This window comes from Oncorhynchus clarkii, chromosome 21 (genome assembly GCF_045791955.1).
Source record: "Oncorhynchus clarkii lewisi isolate Uvic-CL-2024 chromosome 21, UVic_Ocla_1.0, whole genome shotgun sequence".
Classification (NCBI taxonomy): Eukaryota; Metazoa; Chordata; class Actinopteri; order Salmoniformes; family Salmonidae; genus Oncorhynchus; species Oncorhynchus clarkii.
The window spans coordinates 42,367,870-42,391,061 of NC_092167.1; the positions used below are offsets into that span (position 1 = coordinate 42,367,870).

Consider the following 23,192-nt stretch of genomic DNA (forward strand, 5'->3'; position numbering starts at 1 on the left):
TTGCCACAGACGTGTCATGTATAACATGTCATGTATAACATGTTATTTGATACTTTATATTTCCTATCAAAGACATAAACATGCAGTCAAGGTGAGGTGACATTATGTGAATATCCTTACATTGCCCAAGACCTTCATCCTCCTCTTCCTGTCCCAGATACAAAATACAGTAGACAGCCTATATAGTATTAAGCAATTTACATGTCAGTCATTTAGCAGACACTGCTATCCAGAACGACCTTCAGTAGTGAGTGCATACATACTCTTCGCTCCCTACTGGTCCCCAGTGGGAATCAAACCCACAACCCTGGCATTGCAAGTGCCATGCTCTACCCACTGAGCCACACAACCTATGTATAGTACAGGCCTAAGGCGTTGGCCAGACTGATCCGTGGAGAACGGACACCAAATCAGAACGGATTCATTTTGGTCCATGCTCCTCTTTTAATTGGCTAACGTATCCATCGAACCGTCAAAAGTTAAACTCATCGGAACTTTTCTCCCATGGAAATTGTACGGATATTGGACTCGTCATCTCCGCTGGCCGTTAACGGACGACTCCCATTGAGAAAGCATTTGAAATCACAGATATAGATGACATCAAAAGGGCTAGTCTGGCCACGCCCGAAGACCCCTCAACCTCACTCACAGATACAAAACACAGAAGACAGAGGGGACAGAGGGGTCGGAGAGGACAGTGGGGACAGAGGGGTCGGCGGGGTCAGAGGGGACAGAGGGGTCGGCGGGGACAGAGGGGTCGGAGGGGACAGAGGGGTCGGCGGGGACATACAGAGCCATAAACAAATAGGGAATAAGCTGCTCTTGTTTTTTGCCCATCTTCCTCCCGGGTAGCTATTGACAACAGGCCCGGGCCCAGCGGCGCCTCAGCCTGGAGCTGTAACTAGATAAGTCAGAGGCATGCTATCGCTGATCCCTCGGTCGGGAGATCCAATCTGCCGGTCCATCACTCAAATGCACGGCCCAGGCAAGGAGCGAGCGGCGAGCCCCTCCTCCTCGCCTTCCAATCCTGCAGCTTGAGGGATATTAAATATGCGCCCTGTCCCAGTAGCCGATGCAGTGTTATTGATTATGTGTCAATCCCGGCCGGCCACTGACGGTCGTTGCGGTATCAGTGACGTTTTTTTCTCAACTCGAACCCAACCAACTCTGTTAAATGAAAAGATCTAAATGAGAAGACATGAAGATATGAGAGTGTGTGTTTTGGGGAGGGGGGGGGATCAGACAGGACAGTCTTAGGGCCCTCTGGGTTTCTGGAGCTGAAAGACAAATACTAGAAATACACACTTTATACTACTAACTGATTCCCTTTTATGATGTCTCTTATACCCCGGCTTTCAACCAATCAGCATTCAGGGCTCCAACCACCCAGTTTATAATGAGGATTCTAGCAGACTAGCACCCTAGAGTGAGGAGCACTGGGACGTTTTGAAATGAGTCTCGTGCAATTAAGGCTGCAGCACGGTCTGTCTGTGAGAGTGTACTGACCAACCACGGTCTGTCTGTGAGAGTGTACTCACCAACCACGGTCTGTCTGTGAGAGTGTACTCACCAACCACGGTCTGTCTGTGAGAGTATACTCACCAACCGAAAAAAGGAAGATGCTGTCAGAAATACTTTTTTTTTTATGTGGACAGGATGAGAAGCTACTGTTAACTAATTAAAGATCCCCTCTCTAATCATAAAGACTGAGGCTCTATCTGGAAAGTGTGTGGCATAACAAATACTCCATATCCCAGTGGTGTTAAAGGTCCCATAGAGAGAGAGTGGGAACATACTTATTAAGCCCATGCCACTCAAGATCCTCCTCTCTCCCTCCCCAAACCAATCAGCCAACTCATACATCACTACTGAGGAGGGGTGAGAGAAGTGATAACCGAGCAGTGATAACAGAGTAAAATAAATCTGTTGGTTTTCTTTTAATATTTAATGACTTTACACCCAGCAAACCTGTGTGTGTGTGTGTGGGGGGGGGGGGGGGGGTGTTTAAGTGCAAAAATTGACTGATTCCATTAATCCAAAACGTTTATTAACTTGTGTTTATAGGAATGCTACCCTTTCCTCATGACAGAACATGTATTATGCATTTCCTCTACGTGCAATGCTCTTTCTACCCAATGACTGTGCCCCTGAGTGAGTGCCCATCCCTTTAACAGCTCAACAGCACCATCAAGTGGTCTATCCTGGTACTAGTAACACTGCTGGGGGTGCATATACGTGTCTGTGCCACTAGGGGCCCGTGTTGTGACTGTAAATGTACATGTATGAGTACGTTTTCTAATTCCTCAAGCTGTTTGAGTAGACATTAAGTCAATGTGTTTTAACATGGTGAACATGAGAATCCTACCACTCTAACAATGTCAATATAATTTACACATGTACACAGTCTACATAGAATCAAATCCCTGTCAGTCACTCAAGATTATCCACATCCATGTCAACTAACAGACTACAAATCAATATACACAGTGTACAAAACATTAGGAACATTTTTCCATGACTTAGTTTTCACCTTGATTCGCCTGGTCAGTCTAAGATCCCTTATTGTTGTCACCTGTTAAAACCACTTCAATCAGTGTAGATGAAGGGGAGGAGACGGGTTAAAGAAGGATTTTTATGTTTTAAGACATGGATTGTGTATGTGTGAATGGGTAAGGCAAAAGATTTATGTGCCTCTGAACAGGGTATGGTAGTAGGTGCCAGGCGCACCCGTTTGAGTGTGTCAAGAAGTGCAACGCTGCTGGGTTGTTCAAGCTCAAGTGTCCCGTGTGTATCAAGAATGGTCCACCACCCAAAGGACATCCAGACAGCATTGGAGTAAACATGGGCCAGCATCCTTGTGGAACGCTTTCGACACCTTGTAGAGTCCATGCCCTGACGAATTGAGGCTGTTCTGAGGGCAAGTGGGGAGCAACTCAATATTAGCAAAGTGTTTCCCTAATGTTGGTACACTCAGTGTACTTTTCTTGAATAAGCATCTATTATTCTGATGGCATATGAGTCAGAGCTGAGTGAAATACATACAGTATTTAAATAGTATTTGAGATGTGCCTTACTATTCCATTCCTTCCATCCATCCTTCCATTGTACCGGGCAAGCTAAATTGATCGCAGCCCTAAAGTGCACTCCACACCAGAATATCAAAATAGGGCTTGTACGGTGTCCACATTAGGACATCCTCAACTCAACTGCTGAGACTGAAGCTGTCCTAATATGGACACCGTAGGTTTGAAACATTGTAGACTGAAGAGCAACAGGGCTTGTTCTACTGTACCAGTCTTCTCAAGGATCTGAGAATCCATTTTTGATCCAAACGGAATTCCTTCACATCAAGGTCGATGATGGAGATTGGCTAACAACGTGAGGCTATTTCCTGCAGCCTTCATTACAATGTAATTAGCTCCGGCACTATTCGATTTCCGTCACTGAGATCAATACCAGTCAGGGCCACAGCTAAACGACGGAGCAGGCCGGGCCTTCACGTAGCTGAGTGGAAAGTATCAATCATGGGCCAGACTACACTCCTATCATACTGTTACCGTGGCCACACGCAGGGATGTTAGAAATAGGCATATGAGGGTGGGTTGAGTGTTTGGATAAAATTGCGATTTTATTAATAGGGATTTTGAGAATAAAGACAAATATGTGAGATATGACCACCAATATGCTTGTGTATGTTTAAGACACAACTATTGAGCATCTAAGCTTTGAGTGATTACAAATCAAACTGCTATCACAGTAATGTTATTGGTTTCTCTTCAGACAGAGGAAACCAAGGTGAAAAGTCTGACAAAATCACAACGAGAGCACTGTGATGTAATCAGTTCACTATATACCTAATCCATTTGATTAGTGTTGAGTGTAGGCGTTAACACAGGCCTTGGTGTGTGTGCGTTCTAAGGACAGTCTGACCATCAGTTCAGACAGTCCTTGACAACTCTGCTAATGTAATTACACCACAGCTAAGAAATTAAGTGAAACATCCCCGCTCAGTCAATAAAGCAACCGAGACTAAGAGACTGAACTCTCCATTCATCCCACATGAGAGAACTCAGAAATATTCAATACAATAACGTCAGATCAAATAGCTGCATGAATCAATGTGCGAGATGGAAGCTGAGGAATCAAATAGTGCATTTCCACATAACAAATTGGGGGGCAATGAAACAACGGAGCCCCATTCATTTTCAAAGTTGGGAAGTGAAGTGTGCGGGGGGGGGGGACTGTTGGGAGATGCGAACATGGGCGAGGGAGCGTCAACAAGGCAGGACTAAAGTTGGGGAAAGCTGAACTTTATGCAAACACTCTGCGCTATCGCAACGCTATTGTCCAAGCAGAGCTCACTATAGCTTCCATACCCTACTTGATTGGATGTTGGTATCTAGCACTACCTTGCCTGCTTGCTAGCACCCACATGAGGGAGAAGCTGGAGCTTTACAGATTGCCGGATAGAAATGTAAACTTCATTTCCGATTGAGTCGGCACATACTACGTTTACGGTGAATGCGGTCTTGGCTAACGCGGGAACATTGCCTTTAAATTTCAATCGAGCTGTAACTTCTGCAATACGGATTGAATAGAGCCCTTCGTTTCTTTGGTAATAACAGAGCGCATGACCGGCTGGTTAAGAATTCCAATACCGGACGTCAAGCAACTACATGATGGCAGGGAAAGTGGGTCGGATATAAACTTTAGACAAGGAATGTCTGGCGGGAATGGATTCGGTAAGAGTCCACAAACACACACGGCACGTCACTGGGTTGCTGTGCTATTAGTCCTATCATGTTGTGCATCCTCCTTAAAACAAATAGCAGAGTGATGCATTCTGCATTTAACACTGAGAAACAGCAGAGGCACGTCCACAGACTGTGTACTGTAACAAATGATCCCCTTGTCCAGGAGAAACTGCCATGGTAGGGCTGGCAGTTTAGTTTTGGACATAACTAAAGAAGCAGGATATACTGTACAGTATTAATGAAAGCCAGAGGAAGTACTTCATTCAAAGATACACAAACAGCTAACATTGTGGGACTATCCCTCAGAGGATACAGACCCCAAAACTAATATGTTGAGGAGAGTCTCTCGCCTACAGGATTTCATGTTGCCATTAAAAAATATATATATACATGAGGCATTAAAAATACACTTAACAGACATTTTGGCAAATGTGGATCCCCTTGAAGCATGCTTGGTAAGACAAGGGACTTACACGTCTCGTATTAAAATAGACGTTCAAACAGATGTCAATTCTCAGGACAATATATAACATTCACCGTTTCAAACTACACTGAAAGTTACTGAGAGGAAAGGTTGTGTGTGGGTGCACTGAAACATAACAGTATTACAACAGTATACCGTGCATACACACCACAGTCAAATTACCATAGGGAAAGCATTGATATTCAGGTAAACAGGAGGGCAAAAAACACAACAGCATTCAAAATGCTATTCAAATGCAGGATGTACGTTCCACAGTCCATTTGAGTTGTGGCTGTTGTTGTGCTAGATAGCGGTTTGATAACCAATCCACGAAAGCAGCAGTCGTTCTGGAGCCGAAACGTTTCATCTCTGACATCGAACACACCGTGTGTTTTAAAGTTTCTCCCATTACATTTACAAAGAAACAAGCTACTCAGACAAAACAAAGCTTTTCTCCCCAAAGAAAGCAGTTGGAAGTCCAGGTGGCATGTAGCCTATGGATTCTATCTTGGCAATAACAGCACCTCTTATATTTTGGAGAGACATTGTTTAGGTTATTAATATAGACATAATAATAACAACATATAGCTAAATGCATAGCTAAAACATACCACTTAGACTCGAAGGTAATAACATTACACTAAACACAATGTGATTTTATTTTCTATATTCAGTGTTAGGTAAACTAGGTAAGAGATATGAAAACATGGGCCTACATCCAGATTTTAAAATATAGATTTAACACAGAAATACATTTTGTACAAACTCACTTATATTGAGGGAGTTGAAATCTTGAGTAAATGTAAGGTATGCATTTGCAGTATTTTTCCACTATGTGGCGGCATCTCTCTCTCGCTCTGTGTGTGAGTGACATGCCTTGAATACAGTGGACAATGTTCTCTCTTCTACACAACCGACAATCATATCTGTTCTAACTATTGGCAGTCTGAATGTTGCAGATAGAAATGGAATGGATAGAGCTGAAACGATTCCCTCTTTTAGACGACAGACAATCATATCTGTTCTACCTAATGGCAGTCTGAATGTTGCAGATAGAAATGGAATGGATAGAGCTGAAACGATTCCCTCTTTTACACGACAGACAATCATAATCTGTACTAGATGATACATTTATATCTGCGTTATGTAACGTTGTACCCTGCTGAGCAGACCCCAGCAGGCTTCTGGCTCCCGACCACTGTTGTTTCCTCCTGGCAGTGTTTGGCTGTATGAATGCCAGAGTACGTAGGACTTCTAGGAAAGTTATCAAAGAGAAGTCATTCATTAATCTGACTACCGGTACTTCAATACGTGAATTGATTGTTCATTTAAATCACATTAGGCTACTTCAGTCATTGGCTCGTGATCTTCCAAGGCCTCCAAAATTAACTATTATAGTAGCTACAGAATGTATTTTACCTGAAGGGACATATCAGGCCAGGCCTGCCTATTGGTTATCATCTGGTTATAGATGGACATCAAACACACCTTCCTCCACTGCCTGGAGATCTTCCTCTACAATCACTGAGAGCGAGAGCGAGCAAGAGAGGAGAGAGAGAGAAAGAGAGAGAAAGAAAGAGACACAGACAGACACAGAAGAGTTCAGTGACCATGGTTACTACTGTCTACTGTCTCGTCCACCCATGAACATCATTGCATACTCTCCCCATTAGACAAGGGCATTGTTGAACGGAGTTGCACCCCGCTCCCCCCTTGCCCTCAGAACAGCCTCAATTCGTCAGGGCATGGACTCTACAAGGTGTCGAAAGCGTAACACAGCGCTATACAGAGGGAACCATCCATTCCCAGCAGCTTAATTGTGCCTGGATGTATTATTTATGCTGCAGTAGTTTGTGTCATGGGGCTAGGGTCAGTCTGTTATATCTGGAGTACTTATCCTGTCTTATCCGGTGTCCTGTGTGAATTTAAGTATGCTCTCTCTCTCTCTCTCTCTCTCTCTTTCTTTCTTTCTTTCTTTCTTTCTCTCCCTCTCTCTGTGGACCTGAGCCCTAGGACCATTCCTCAGGACTACCTAGCTTGATGACTCCTTGCTGTCCCCAGTCCACCTGGCCATGCTGCTGCTCCAGTTTCAACTGTTCTGCCTGCGGCTATGGAACCCTGGCCTGTTCACCAGATGTGCTACCTGTCCCAGCCATGCTGTTTTCAACTCTCTAGAGACATCAGGAGCGGTAGAGATACTCTGAATGATCGGCTATGAAAAGCCAACTGACATTTTACTCCTGGAGGTGCTGACTTGTTGCACCCTCGACAACCACTGTGATTGTTATTATTTGACCCTGCTGGTCATCTATGAACATTTGAACATCTTGGCCATGTTCTGTTATAATCTCCACCCAGCACAGCCAGAAGAGGACTTGCCACCCCTCATAGCCTGGTTCCTCTCTATGTTTCTTCCTAGGTTCTGGCCTTTCTTGGGAGTTTTTCCTAGCAACCGTGCTTCTACATCTGCATTGCTTGCTGTTTGGGGTTTTAGGCTGGGTTTCTGTACAGCACTTTGATATATCAGCTGATGTAAGAAGCTTTATAAATACATTTGATTGATTGATGTATGATTCCTCCGCTCGTTACATTGCTGTGATTTGTGTCACATTTACATTGCAAATCACAGGCTGGTAAGAATGGCCCAAATGTCTTTGTCTGCGTGTCACAACTATTTGGGGAGAAACATTACACACACTTTGAATAGTGAGCATGGTAAAATGAGTGGAAGGGATCCTCGAACAAAACTAACAACGACCCAATCATTCATTTGAACTACATGCTAATGGTGGTCCCGTTTTCAAATTAGATTTTGGACCTGATTTACTAGGCATTTGTGCCAGGCACATTCCCGGTGGACCTGTTTTTGAGTGACACCAAATCTGAAGAATCGTGGTCAGATATGGCCATTGTATTAGTGAAACCAGATTGGGGGTTGGAGGGGGTCTCTCACCTGTGTTCTGTAGGCTTGGTGGGGTGTTGGCCAGGGGCGGGAAGCTGTAGGGGCGAGCCTGAAGGGAGGGGGTCTCTCACCTGTGTTCTGTAGGCTTGGTGGGGTGTTGGCCAGGGGCGGGAAGCTGTAGGAGCGAGCCTGAAGGGAGGGGGTCTCTCACCTGTATTCTGTAGGCTTGGTGGGGTGTTGGCCAGGGGCGGGAAGCTGTAGGAGCGAGCCTGAAGGGAGGGGGCATGCTCATGGCTGATGCTCTTGGTCCGTTTACGACACTCCACAGCCAGACGACCTCGACACGCCTTGTGACAATTAATTCCACACGCTGTCCGAGGAAGGGAGGGAGAGACGGAGGGAGTGAGTGGGAGAGATGGGTAGAGGAAGAGAGGGTGAGAGAGGGAGAGAAAGAGGAAGAGAGAGAGGGTGAGAGAGGAAGAGGGTGAGAGATGAGCAGAGAAAGAGGAGGAGATAGAGGGTGAGAGATGGGCAGAGAAAGAGGAGGGGATAGGTAGAGAGTAAGGATGAGAAGGAAGATAGGGATAGGGAACGAAGGAAGAATGCAGGATGAGATGGGGAGTAAGGGGTGAAGTATGCGAGGTTGAGAAGGAGAGAGAGAAAGTTTGATAGAGAGGGAGGGGTGCAAATAGAATCATTGGGGCAAAGGGAAGAGTGAGTGGTGAGAGGTAGGTGTGCTTACACGCAGTGCAGATACACACACACACACACACAGCCAAACAGACCCTGACAACAAAGGACCCTCTAGGAGCAGGGAGAAAAGGGGGAGCAGGGATGTCCAGGGGGTCAGTGAGAGAAATTCAGAGTAATGAAACACATACCTAGATATACACACACACCTATACTCATTCATTTACACACACCTATACTCATTCATTTACACACACCTATACTCATTCATTTAACACACACCTATACTCATTCATTTAACACACACCTATACTCATTCATTTACACACACCTATACTCATTCATTTAACACACACATATACTCATTCATTTAACACACACCTATACTCATTCATTTAACACACACCTATACTCATTCATTTAACACACACCTATACTCATTCATTTACACACACGCTCAGTAAAACGTCAGCATCAGCGAAAGTTAGTTTTAACAAATGTATTCTCTCCCATATACCATCCAGACTGATCGAGACTCCACACACTCTCTCTCTGTCACACACAAACACAGTCAGACACGCATCACTACTGTTCTGCGCCAATTCATTTCAATTATCCGCTGCCACCGCCTCCCCCAATCGGTGACTGGGGCCAACGATGGTAATGGAAATGAATGGCTGGGACTGCTCATTGAATTCCACACAAGGCCCTCAGCAGAGTAGAGCAGCCTGGTACACTCACAACCGGACTCACACCCAGCACCCTAAATAGAACCCTATTCCCTAAGATGTGCACTACTTTTGACCAGGGCCCATAGTGCTCGGGATAAAAATAGTGCACTACATAGGGAATAGGGTTCCATTTGGTACCCTAACCTGAGAGACAGACACAGTCTACTGAGTGTAGTACAGACAGAGTGCAGGTGTACGCTTAAAGGCGAGTTGGAGCTAATGGAAGTCTGCCATGTGACTCATCCCAATGTCAACACATGGTCAGACTACCTTACATTATCCTCATTCAGAGCTCCCAATGACAACACATGGTCAGACTACCTTACATTATCCTCATTCAGGGCTCCCAATGACAACACATTGTCAGACTACCTTACATTATCATCTTTCAGGGCTCCCAATGACAACACATGGTCAGACCACCTTACATTATCCTCATTCAGGGCTCCCAATGACAACACATGGTCAGACTACTTTACATTATCCTCTCTCAGGGCTCCCAATGACAACACATGGTCAGACCACCTTACATTATCCTCATTCAGGGCTCCCAATGACAACATGGTCAGACTACCTTACATTATCCTCTTTCAGGGCTCCCAATGTCAACACATGGTCAGACTACCTTACATTATCCTCAGTCAGGACTCCCAATGACAACACATGGTCAGACTACCTTACATTATCCTCTCTCAGGGCTCCCAATGACAACACATGGTCAGACTACCTTACATTATCCTCTCTCAGGGCTCCCAATGACAACACATGGTCAGACTACCTTACATTATCCTCTCTCAGGGCTCCCAATGACAACACATGGTCAGACTACCTTACATTATCCTCTCTCAGGGCTCCCAATGACAACACATGGTCAGACTACCTTACATTATCCTCTCTCAGGGCTCCCAATGACAACACATGGTCAGACTACCTTACATTATCCCAGTATCTCCCAATAACAACACATTTAATGATGATCCTTTGTGCTCTGTTCACGTGTTGACATAGGGAGCCCTGTAAGCAGATAATGTCATGTACTCTGTTATATTTGCCATGCCGTTGACATTAAGCTCAAAGCCACCTTTGGTTTGAGTGATGATTGTTTGCAATCGATGATGACAAAGGGAATTGGTAATTCAATGGCGCCATGTGCGGAAGAATTCATAAAAAATGTATTTCATAGACATGTTGGGGCAGAATTATTTTATTTATTTATTTCATAGACATGTTGTAGCTATTTGAACTATTCAAGTTAGATAAATGTATTGATACTCTTACCTTTACACTTGTATCCCTGTTTGTAGAAGCCCCATATCTGGAGAGAGAGAGAAGTAATTTGTCACTTCTTTTCATGAGATTCTTGGAACATGAAGGAGACAGAGGGAGGTGGGGGAAATGACAGATGAAGGCAGAGTAACAAGGAGGAAAGAGAGAGAAGAGGATGAAAAATATAGAGGAGGAGCAGGTGGTTGTGGGGAGAGAGAGAGGGAGAGGTAGAGAGAGAGGGAGAGGTAGAGAGAGAGGGAGAGGTAGAGAGAGAGGGAGAGGTAGAGAGAGAGGGAGAGGTAGTGAGAGAGGGAGAGGGAGAGAGAGAGGGAGAGGGAGAGAGAGAGGGAGAGGTAGAGAGAGAGGGAGAGGTAGAGAGAGAGGGAGAGGTAGAGAGAGAGGGAGAGGTAGAGAGAGAGGGAGAGGTAGAGAGAGAGGGAGAGGTAGTGAGAGAGGGAGAGGGAGAGAGAGAGGGAGAGGTAGAGAGAGAGGGAGAGGTAGAGAGAGAGGGAGAGGGAGAGGTAGAGAGAGAGGGAGAGGTAGAGAGAGAGGGAGAGGTAGAGAGAGAGACAGGTAGAAAAAGAGAGTGACGTCTGGAAAAAAAGAGACTTGTCGGTAAACTTTCCAAATGTCGACAAAACAAATTACGCTACACAAGGTGAGCTGTTTTTGTGTCTGTAAAATGAATTATGCAGGAAATCAAATATTGATATAATAATCAGCACATCAAAATCACGCGATGATATTGTGTGGTTAACCCACTACGATTGAGGCAAGCATGCAGTTTATTAGGCTCCAGATGAAATACGTTACGATGAACTTTACAGGATGGTGAAAGTGCTTGCTTGAAGCTAGATGCTCCTTTATAATTAATATCAGGGGTCTTATTTAAAATGTATTTTAATTGAACCTTTATTTAACTAGGCAAGTCAGTTAACAACAAACTCTTATTTACGATGACGGCCTACCCCAGCCAAACCTTCCCATAACCCTTATAGCTGTAGGCTATACCCTCACTATCTGGTAGCTGTAGGCCAAACCTTCCCATAACCCTTAGACGCTGGGCCAATTGTGCGCTGCCCTATGGGACTCCAGGATCACGGCCGGTTGTGATACAGCCCGAGATCTGTAGTAATGCAACTAGCACTGAGATGCAGTGCCTTAGACCGCTGCGCCACTCAGTAAGGTTATTCTGGTGACACGATCATCGATTGGCTGTCGTAAAGACAACAGCTTTTTTTGTCCATAATAATCTCATTATGTAGGCTATACCCTCACTGTATCTGGTAACTGTAGACTATACCCTCACTGTATCTGGTAGCTGTAGACTATACCCTCACTGTATCTGGTAGCTGTAGACTATACCCTCACTGTATCTGGTAGCTGTACCCTCACTGTATCTGGTAGCTGTAGGCAATACCCTCACCGTATCCGATAGCTGTACCCTCACTGTATGTGTTAGCTGTAGACTATACCCTCACTGTATCTGGTAGCTGTAGACTATACCCTCACTGTATCTGGTAGCTATACCCTCACTGTATCTGGTAGCTGTAGACTATACCCTCACTGTATCTGGTAGCTGTAGACTATACCCTCACTGTATCTGTTAGCTGTAGACTATACCCTCACTGTATCTGTTAGCTGTAGACTATACCCTCACTGTATCTGGTAGCTGTAGGCTATACCCTCACTGTATATGTTAGCTGTAGGCTATACCCTCACTGTATCTGTTAGCTGTAGGCTATACCCTCACTGTATCTGTTAGCTGTAGGCTATACCCTCACTGTATCTGGTAGCTGTAGACGCTGTAGACTATACCCTCACTGTATCTGGTAGCTGTACCCTCACTGTATCTGTTAGCTATAGACTATACCCTCACTGTATCTGGTAGCTGTAGACTATACCATCACTGTATCTGTTAGCTGTAGACTATACCCTCACTGTATCTGTTAGCTGTAGGCTGTACCCTCACTGTATCTGGTAGCTGTACCCTCACTGTATCTGTTAGCTGTAGACTATACCCTCACTGTATCTGTTAGCTGTAGACTATACCCTCACTGTATCTGATAGCTTTAGACTATACCCTCACTGTATCTGGTAGCTGTAGACTATACCCTCACTGTATCTGGTAGCTGTAGACTATACCCTCACTGTATCTGGTAGCTGTAGACTATACCCTCACTGTATCTGTTAGCTGTAGGCTATGCCCTCACTGTATCTGGTAGCTGTAGACTATACCCTCACTGTATCTGGTAGCTGTACCCTCACTGTATCTGGTAGCTGTAGGCAATACCCTCACTGTATCCGATAGCTGTACCCTCACTGTATGTGTTAGCTGTAGACTATACCCTCACTGTATCTGGTAGCTGTACCCTCACTGTATCTGGTAGCTGTAGGCTATACCCTCACAGTATCTGGTAGCTGTACCCTCACTGTATCTGGTAGCTGTAGACTATACCCTCACTGTATCTGTTAGCTGTAGACTATACCCTCACTGTATCTGATAGCTTTAGACTATACCCTCACTGTATCTGGTAGCTGTAGACTATACCCTCACTGTATCTGATAGCTGTAGACTATACCCTCACTGTATCTGGTAGCTGTACCCTCACTGTATCTGGTAGCTGTAGACTATACCCTCACTGTATCTGTTAGCTGTAGACTATACCCTCACTGTATCCGGTAGCTGTAGGCTAGAGTGCACGCGCCAAGACCAGAGTGGGCACATTCACTATATAACACAACATTTTAGAGTTGAAAATGCGATGAAAACCACTGTATTTATAGCCTGTATTTCTGGCTTGTATTTTTTTTATTCGGTACATGGGAATTTAACCGCAAAAGTTATTATATGTGCACTACTTTTATCTGCATCGAGTTAATTTGATGGAAACACTTCTCTGGTAAAAAAAAAAACATTCAAAAATGCAGATTTTCAAACATTTGGATGAAAATCTGTCAACAATTGGACGGAAACCGAGCAACTGATAGGAAGTGTGAGAGAGAAAGATAAAATGAGCATTAGAGGTAGAAAGAGAGAGGAGGAAGAGAAGGGAGGTGGTGGGAGAGTGAGATCAAGCAGGCACTAGGAGCCCACCGCGGGGGAACAATGGCATGAAAGACTGGTCCAGGAGATCACAGCCACACCAGAGATCTGAGGACAGAGAATACCCCGACCCCACACACACACACACACACACACACACGGACGGACACACACACGGACGGACACACACATGGAAGGACACACACATGGAAGGACACACACATGGAAGGACACACACATGGAAGGACACACACATGGAAGGACACACACATGGAAGGACACACACATGGAAGGACACACACACATGGACGGACACACACATGGAAGGACACACACACATGGACGGACACACACACACACACATACAGCAGGGACCGACAAACGAACACAAACAAGCCTCGGTGGCACCAAAACACTGACCAGATATGGCTTCAAAGAGTATACATTTTCTTTCCTAAACTAGACCAACAGGACATAAAAACCTCTCATCAGTCAGACACCAAGAACAAGGGCTACATCCCACATCCACAGACATGGCTTTGTAGAGAACTAAACACCAATCCTTACAACTGACCCCTTGTATAACCAATATCTCTAGCCCCTAGAGCATAACAACACTCTCTCCCTCCCTGGCTACATACCAAATGGGCCCTGGTCAAATATAGGGAAGAGGAGGCCAGTTGGGATTGCACTGTCCTTCTATCTCCCAGCGTTGAACTACACAGTGAGTACCAAGACCCATTCACAGGAAGCTTTAGTAAGTATGTGATGAGACTACAGCGGTGGTTGTCAGAGAGACATTAAAACAATGTTGGATTGTGAAGAGAAGTCTGATCCACTCCATAACGGTGGCGGGTGGCTTGTTTTTTCCAGCACAGAAAAATGGGAAGTTGAATTGTTCTGTTTGACCCGAAGCCAACAGCCAACAGGAAAGCAGGCAGGCAGGCAGGAAGTAGCTGGTGGCCCTGTCGCTCTGCCACACACTGTTACCGAGCTAATCTTTTCTCCCTCCCTCCGTTTCATTTTTTATTAAAATTTTCCCAGAAGGGCTTGGAAACACTTAGATCCCTTGTGTGAATCATCAGTGTGTGTAGAAGGTGGGGGTGGGGGTAGGGGTGGTGGGGGTGGGGTAAGTGTGTTTTTCTTTTTTTTTTTGAGAGAGAGAGAAAGAGTGTGTATGAGTCAGACGCTGTGTGTGTTTGTTGATGTTGCTGCACCTCATCTCTCTCTTTCTGTGCACCTGTTGGAGCGGTCACCCAGTCACCGCAGTATAAAGCCATCACTGGCTCTCATTACACACTCTGCTGACTCACTGGCCATGTGTGAGGCAACAGAGAGTTCCTCTGAAGAACTCAGACACCACTCGGTCTGTCTCCTCACACAAGCACATGAAAAACCAGGCTTGTCAAGGACCCAATTACCTGCCTACTGTGTTACCTCACCATCCCAGTGCTGTATCTCCAAATAATTGGCATGGCCCCTAGACCAGACCCAATATTAATACAGAATAATAGATGCGGTTACAGTCCAGAACTTTCATAAAAATATGTCAGTATACTCCAAGCGACAGGGCGTGTCCATTCATTTTTGTTCATTTAACCTTTATTTAACTAGGCAAGTCAGTTAAGAACAAATTCTTATTTTACAATGACGGCCTACACCGGCCAAACCCTTCCCTAACCCGGACAGCGCTGGGCCAATTCTGCACCGCCCTATGGGACTCTCGATCACGGCCGGTTGTGATACAGCCCGGGATCGAACCAGGGTCTGTAGTGACGCCTCTAGCACTGAGATGCAGTGCCTTGGACCGCTGTGCCACTCGAGAGCCATCAATGGTCATCAATGACATTCTGTCCAAACGGCCCTTTCACCAATCAATTTAATCAATCCAAAAATGCATTGAAGACAGTAGGGAATAGTAGAGGAATAGAGATCTATACAAAATCCTAGCAATTTTGACCAAGGCTCTCTTTTGTAATTTAAATCATCTATTTTAAGACATTGTGGTAATTGGTCTGTATTAGTCTGCATTGTACTTTAGAGGGAGGATGGATGGTCAAACTACCATTTACTACCAAGATGGCGTAGCAGTCAATCGTCTTTGTCCTGTCGTGTCAATTGTATTTTTCTCTTTACATATTTTTCTTTGCATATCTTTTTAAAATATTTTCCTAAACCTCAACTTCTAAATACTCTCCTGCAACCCGCCTCACCCAATGTGGTGTGGATCTGCTTTTTTTTCTAAAGTATTTATATTTACTTTGGAATCCCTAAACTGAAGCTAGCTGGCTAACTACCTACTAGCTATCAGTCAGCAAACCCCTGCTAGCGGTCATCAGCTAAACTTTAGCTCGGAAATCTCTCGCCAGTTCGAACAACGTGACTCAAACCAGAGCATAACGGACATATTTCTCTCCATATCCCCGGATTCCTACCGCAAACTCTGAACATTTTCATCTGGATCTTCGCAACTAGCTAACTGCAATCCCGGGTGACCACTCCTGGCTAGCATTTCCATCCCGGAGCAAGCACCAATTAGCTTGAAGCTAGCCCGGCCAGGGCTCCTGTTCTACCACCGAAGCCCACTCCCGAGCTACAATACCCCTTCTACTGCCGGTACGGGACACGGAACCCCGCCGATCCTCTACGACTGGAATACCGACATAATCTGCCCAAGGATTCCAACAAGCCCCACAGGCGCAACGCCCGCTGAAGAAGGCCCATTCTGCTAACCTGCCAGGCCTGCTAGCTACCTAGAGCTACCTGGAACCCTACTAATTCCACGACTGGTCTATCGACGTCACCGCACGAAGAGGCAAAAACAGACTTACCCCCATCTGCTAACTGCCAGCTTGCCTGCCCCAGTCTGCTAACTGTTAGCTTGCCTGCCCCGGTCTGCTAACTGCTAGCCCCTGCTAACTGCTTGCTTGCTAACCCGGTCTGCAAACAGCTAGCTTGCCAGCCCAGGTCTGCTAACTGCTAGCTTGTTTAGTCCCGGCCTACTAACTGTTAGCATCGGCCTGCTAACTGTCTGAATCGCCGTGTCCCCAGTCAGCCCAACCACTCACTGGACCCATATGTTCACTTGGCTACGCATGCCTCTCTCTAATATCAATATGCCTCGTCCATTACTGTCCTGGTTAGTGATTACTGTCTTATTTCACTGTAGAGCCTCTAGCCCTGATCAATATGCCTTAACCAACCATGTTGTCTCACCTCCTACATATGCAATGACATCACCTGGTTTAAACGTCTCTAGAGATTATCTCTATCATCATTACTCAATGCCTAGGTTTACCTCCAATGTACTCACATCCTACCTTACCTTTGTCTGTACACTATGCCTTGAATCTATGCTATCGTTCCCAGAAACCTGCTCCTTTTACTCTCTGTTCCGAACGTGCTAGACGGCCAGTTCGAATAGCCTTTAGCCGTACCCTTATCCTACTCCTCCTCTGTTCCTCTGGTGATGTAGAGGTTAATCCAGGTCCTGCAGTGCCTAGCTCCACTCCCCAGGTGCTATCATTTGTTGACTTCTGCAACCGTAAAAGCCTTGGTTTCATGCATGTTAACATTAGAAGCCTACTCCCTAAGTTTGTTTTATTCACTGCTTTAGCACACTCTGCCAACCCGGATGTCTTAGTCGTGTCTGAATCCTGGCTTAGGAAAACCACCAAAAACCCTGAAATCTCCATCGTTAACAAAAACATTTTCCACCAAGATAGAACTGCCAAAGGGGGTGGTGTTGCAATCTACTGCAAATATAGCCTGCAGAGTTCTGTATTACTATCCAAGTCTGTACCCAAACAATTCGAGCTTCTAATTCTAAAAACTCACATTTCAAGAAAGAAGTCTCTCACTGTTGCCTCTTGCTATAGACCTCCCTCTGCCCCCAGCTGTGCCCTCGATACCATATGTGAATTGATTGTCCCCCCATCTATCTTCTGAGCTCGTGCTACTAGGTGACCTAAACTGGGACATGCTTAACGCCCCGGCCATCCTACAATCTAAGCTTGATGCCCTCAATCTCACACAAATTATCAATGAACCTACCAGGTACAAATCCAAATCTGTAAACACGGGCACCCTCATAGATGTCATCCTAACTAACTCGCCCTCCAAATACACCTCTGCTGTTTTCAAGATCTCAGCGATCACTGCCTCATTGCCTGCATCCGTAATGGGTCTGCAACCAAACGACCACCCCTCATCACTGTCAAACGCTCCCTAAAACACTTCTGCGAGCAGGCCTTTCTAATTGACCTGGCCGGGGTATCCTGGAATGACATTGACCTCATCCCGTCAGTAGATGATGACTGGCTATTCTTTGAAAGTGCCTTCCTCAACATCTTAAATAAGCATGCCCCATTCAAAAAAATGTAGAACTAGGAATAGATATAGTCCTTGGTTCACTCCAGACCTGTGCGTTCTGCATTAGCATCGAATAGCCCCCGTGATATGCAACTTTTCAGGGAAGTTAGATACAAAGTAGTTAGGAAAGCTAAGGCTAGCTTTTTCAAACAGAAATTTGCATCCTGTAGTACTAACTCAAAATAGTTCTGGGACACTGTAAAGTTCATGGAGAATAAGAGCACCTCCTCCCAGCTGCCCACTGCTCTGAGGCTAGGAAACACTGTCACCACCGATAAATCCACTATAATTGAGAATTTCAATAAGCATTTCTCTACGGCTGGCCATGCTTTCCACCTGGCTACCCCTACTCCGGTCAAATCCTCGGCACCCTCCACAGCAACCCGCCAAAGCCCCCACCATTTCTCCTTCACCCAAATCCAGATAGCTGATGTTCTGAAAGAGCTGCAAAATCTGGACCCCTACAAATCAGCCGGGCTAGACAATCTGGAACCTCTCTTCCTAAAATGATCTGCCAAAATTGTTGCAACCCCTATTACTAGCCTGTTCAACCTCTCCTTCGTATCGTTTGAGATTCCCAAAGATTGGAAAGCTGCCACGGTCATCCCCCTCTTCAAAGGGGGTGACACTCTAGACCCAAACTGCTACAGACCTATATGTATCCTACCCTGTCTTTCTAAGGTCTTCGAAAGCCAAGTTAACAAACAGATTACCAACCATTTCGAATCACAACGTACCTTCTCTGCTATGCAATCTGGTTTCAAAGCTGGTCATGGGTGCACCTCAGCCACGCTCAAGGTCCTAAACGACATCATAAACGCCATCGATAAGAGACATTACTGTGCAGCCGTATTCATCGACCTGGCCAAGCCTTTCGACTCTGTCAATCACCACATTCTTATTGGCAGACTCGACAGCCTTGGTTTCTCAAATGATTGCCTCGCCTGGTTTACCAATTACTTCTCTGATAGAGTTCAGTGTGTCAAATCGGAGGGTCTGTTGTCCGGACCTCTTGCAGTCTCTATGGGGGTGCCACAGGGTTCAATCCTCAGGCCGACTCTCTTCCCTGTATATATCAACGATGTCGCTCTTGCTGCTGGTGATTCTCTGATACACCTCTACGCAGACGACACCATTCTGTATACTTCTGGCCCTTCTTTGGACACTGTATTAACTAACGTCCAGACGAGCTTCAATGCCATACAACTCTCATTCCGTGGCCTCCAACTGCTCTTAAACGCAAGTACAACTAAGTGCATGCTCTTCAACCGATCACTGCCCGCACCTGCTCGCCTGTCCAGCATCACTACTCTGGACGGCTCTGACTTAGAATACGTGGACAACTACAAATACCTAGGTGTCTGGTTAGATTGTAAACTCTTCTTCCAGACTCACATTAAGCATCTCCAATCCAAAATGAAATCTAGAATTGGCTTCCTATATCGCAACAAAGCATCCTTCACTCATGCTGCCAAACATACCCTTGTAAAACTGACCATCCTACCAATCCTCGACTTTGGTGATGTCATCTATAAAATAGCCTCCAACACTCTACTCAACAAACTGGATGCAGTCTATCACAGTGCCATCCGTTTTGTCACCAAAGCTCCATACACTACCCACCATTGCGACCTGTACGCTCTCGTTGGTTGGCCCTCGCTTCATACTCGTCGCCAAACCCACTGGCAACAGGTTATCTACAAGTCTCTGCTAGGTAAAGCCCCACCTTATCTCAGCTCATTGGTCACCATAGCAGCACCCACTCGTAGCACGCGCTCCAGCAGGTATATCTCACTGGTTACCCCCAAAGCCAATTCCTCCTTTGGTCGTCTTTCCTTCCAGTTCTCTGCTGCCAATGACTGGAACGAACTGCAAAAATCTCTGAAGCTGGAGACTCATATCTCCCTCACTAGCTTTAAGCACCAGCTGTCAGAGCAGCTCACAGCACCTGTACATAGATTGGCTGTGTACAGATGGGCTATCTACCTACCTCATCCCCATACTGTATTTATTTATTTATCTTGCTCCTTTGCACCCCAGAATCTCTACTTGCACATTCATCTTCTGCACATCTACCATTCCAGTGTTTAATTGCTATATTGTAATTACTTCGCCAACACGGCCTATTTATTGCCTTAACTCCCATAACTCCCATATCTTACCTCATTTGCACACACTGAATATAGACTTTTTGTTTTCTTTGTTCTACTGTGTTATTGACTGTATGTTTGTTTATTCCATGTGTAACTCTGGGTTGTTGTACTGTGTTATTGACTGTATGTTTTGTTTATTCCATGTGTAACTCTGTGTTGTTGTATTGTGTCGAATTGCTATGCTTTATCTTGGCCAGGTCGAAGTTGCAAATGAGAACTTGTTCTCAACTGGACTACCTGGTTAAATAAAGGTGTTCTCAACTGGACTACCTGGTTAAATAAAGGTGTTCTCAACTGGACTACCTGGTTAAATAAAGGTGTTCTCAACTGGACTACCTGGTTAAATAAAGGTGTTCTCAACTGGACTACCTGGTTAAATAAAGGTGTTCTCAACTGGACTACCTGGATAAATAAAGGTGAAATAAATAAATAAATACATAACTGACCAGTGGATAAGATACTCACAAAGCCAGCGCAGTGTTCACAGAAGGTTGGTTTGACGTAGGTGGTCTCTGTGAAGGTGTGGATGAAGCCCATCTTACAGTTGAGCAGAGAGCTGGCCTTCATGAAGTAGTCGATCATCTCTTCTCGGCTGATCTGCCCATCTCTGGAGGGAGGGAGAGGAGAGGTGGGGAGGAGGAAGGGGAGAAGAGAGAGAGAGAGACAGAAAGGTCATCTGCCATTGGCCTAAAGAGCCGGGAACCCAGACTTCATCAAAGAAATTGGAAATACAGACATTTTCATCTAAAATAAATGTGGTATAGAGAAAACGGGCCCACTGGTTGCTGTCTAGGTTACAGCGAGCTGGTAGTCCCATCAACCAAACTACCAGCAGTGAAACAGGGAAGGGACTCAGTGGGTACGCTCATTTGGTATAGAGCAGATCTAACACTCTCTAGTAAATTTGTCAAAACAGGAACATTTTACATCTGGCTAGAAATGATTTATGAAATGATCTCAACAGCGAAAAATGTCCTAATGTGTGCTACCTCTATCCCCCTAATAGAATCCCCATACTTTAATGAAGACAGCTTCTTCATCCTAGAAGGGGAGATCAACCATTTCCAGGTACTAGTCTGTGGCGGCCTAAATGCCAGAACTGGACAAGAACCTGACACTCTTAACACACAGGGGGACAAACACCTACCTGACAGCCTTCCCCTCCCAAATATACCCTCCTAGTCACTACGGCAAAACAACCAACAACAACAAAAAGATCACAACTCCTGCAGCTCTGTCACACGCTGGGTTTGTACATAGTCAATGGTAGGCTTTGTGGGGACTCTTACGGTAGGTACACCTATAACTCATCCCTTGGCAGTAGTACTGTAGATTACTTTATCACTGACCTTATCCCAGTCTCTCAGAGCATCCGCAGTCAGCCCACTGACACCCCTATCAGATCACAGAAAAATCACAGTCTACTTGAACAGAGCAATACTCAATCATGAAGCATCAAAGCCAAAGGAACTGAATACTATTAAGAAATACTATAGATGGCAGGTAGTGTAGAAACCTACCAAAAAACTGTTAGGAAACAAATTCCATCCCTTTTAGACAACTTCCTGGACATAACGTTTGACTGTAATCGTGAAGGTAGTAGAAAACCTAAACAGTATACTTGACCTCTAAGCTCCCATATCAAATCAAAAAATTAAGCAGACAACTGAAGAAAATAAAACAACAATGACAAATGGTTTGATGAAGAATGCAAAAACAAATTGAAGGAAGAAACAAACAACACGAAGAGTTATCTATCCAAAACAGAGATGTATGGATAAACCACTTCACCAATCTATTTGGCTCCATAACAAAGAACAGACAGCAAAAACATATACCTGATCAAAAACAAATCTTAGAACCGACTATTAAAGACTACCAGAACCCACTGGATTCTCCAATTACGTTGAATGAACTACAGGACAAAATACAAACTATCCAACCCAAAAAGGCCTGTGGGGTTGATGGTATCCTGAATGAAATTATCAAATATACAGACCACACATTCCAATTGACAAACAAACGAACCAAAACACCGGCAAAAACTTCTAATCAAATCAAATGTATTTATAAAGCCCTTCTTGCATCAGTTGATGTCACAAAGTGCTGTACAGAAACCCAGCCTAAAACCCCAAATAGCAAGTGATGCAGGTGTAGAATCATGGTGGCTAGGAAAATCTCCCTAGAAAGGCCAAAACCTAGGAAGAAACCTAGAGAGGAACCAGGCTATGAGGGGTGGCCAGTCCTCTTCTGGCTGTGCCGGGTGGAGATTATAACAGAACATGGCCCAAGATGTTCAAATGTTCATAAATGACCAGCATGGTCAAATAATAATAATCACAGTAGAGTTCAAGCGTGCAGCAAGTCAGCATGCTTTGTTGATGTAAAAAAAAAGTTTCACTAAATTTGGCATGAGGGTCTGCTATACAAATTGATGGAAGGCAGTGTTGGGGGACAAACATCCAACATTATAAAATCCATGTACACAAAACAAAATAGGCTAAAAACACAAACTTCTTTCCTCGGGGCCGTGGGGTGAGACAGGGATGCAGCTTGAGCCCCACACTCTTCAACATATACAGTGCTTTGGGAAAGTATTCAGACCCCTAGACTTTTTCCACATTCTGTTACATTACAGCCTTATTCTGAAATGTATTAAATTGTTTTATTTCCCTCATCAATCTAGACACAATACCCCATAATGACAAAGCAAAAACAGTTTTGGGGAATTGTTTGCTAATTTATAAAAAATAAAATAAAACGGAAATCTCACATTTACATAAGTATTCAGACCCTTTACTCAGTACTTTGTTGAA

The 23,192-nt window shown here is 44.9% G+C and overlaps 1 protein-coding gene and 1 non-coding gene across 5 annotated transcripts in view; both read right to left on the reverse strand.

Moving 5' to 3' along the window:
* Positions 1-277: 277 nt before the first annotated feature.
* Positions 278-351, reverse strand: trnaa-ugc (transfer RNA alanine (anticodon UGC)). Its single transcript has one exon. It is a non-coding gene; the product is annotated as a tRNA-Ala (tRNA).
* A 1,571-nt stretch (positions 352-1,922) lies between these two features.
* Positions 1,923-23,192, reverse strand: part of LOC139379059 (RAS guanyl-releasing protein 2-like) — a 66,453-nt gene continuing 45,183 nt past the window's right edge. The window contains exons 13-18 of one of the 4 annotated variants that reach the window (XR_011628361.1): positions 20,842-20,983; positions 10,819-10,855; positions 8,331-8,489; positions 6,637-6,741; positions 6,246-6,471; positions 1,927-6,152 (exon numbers count right to left, since the gene is read on the reverse strand). Coding sequence is in view for 2 of the 4 variants with exons in the window: in XM_071121803.1 (XP_070977904.1) it covers positions 6,683-6,741; positions 8,331-8,489; positions 10,819-10,855; positions 20,842-20,983 (397 nt within the window). In the remaining 2 variants the exon portion in view is untranslated. Of the gene's footprint in view, positions 6,472-6,636; positions 6,742-8,330; positions 8,490-10,818; positions 10,856-20,841; positions 20,984-23,192 lie in introns of all 4 variants that reach the window. The other 3 variants (XR_011628362.1, XM_071121803.1, XM_071121802.1) reach the window with 3 other exon arrangements.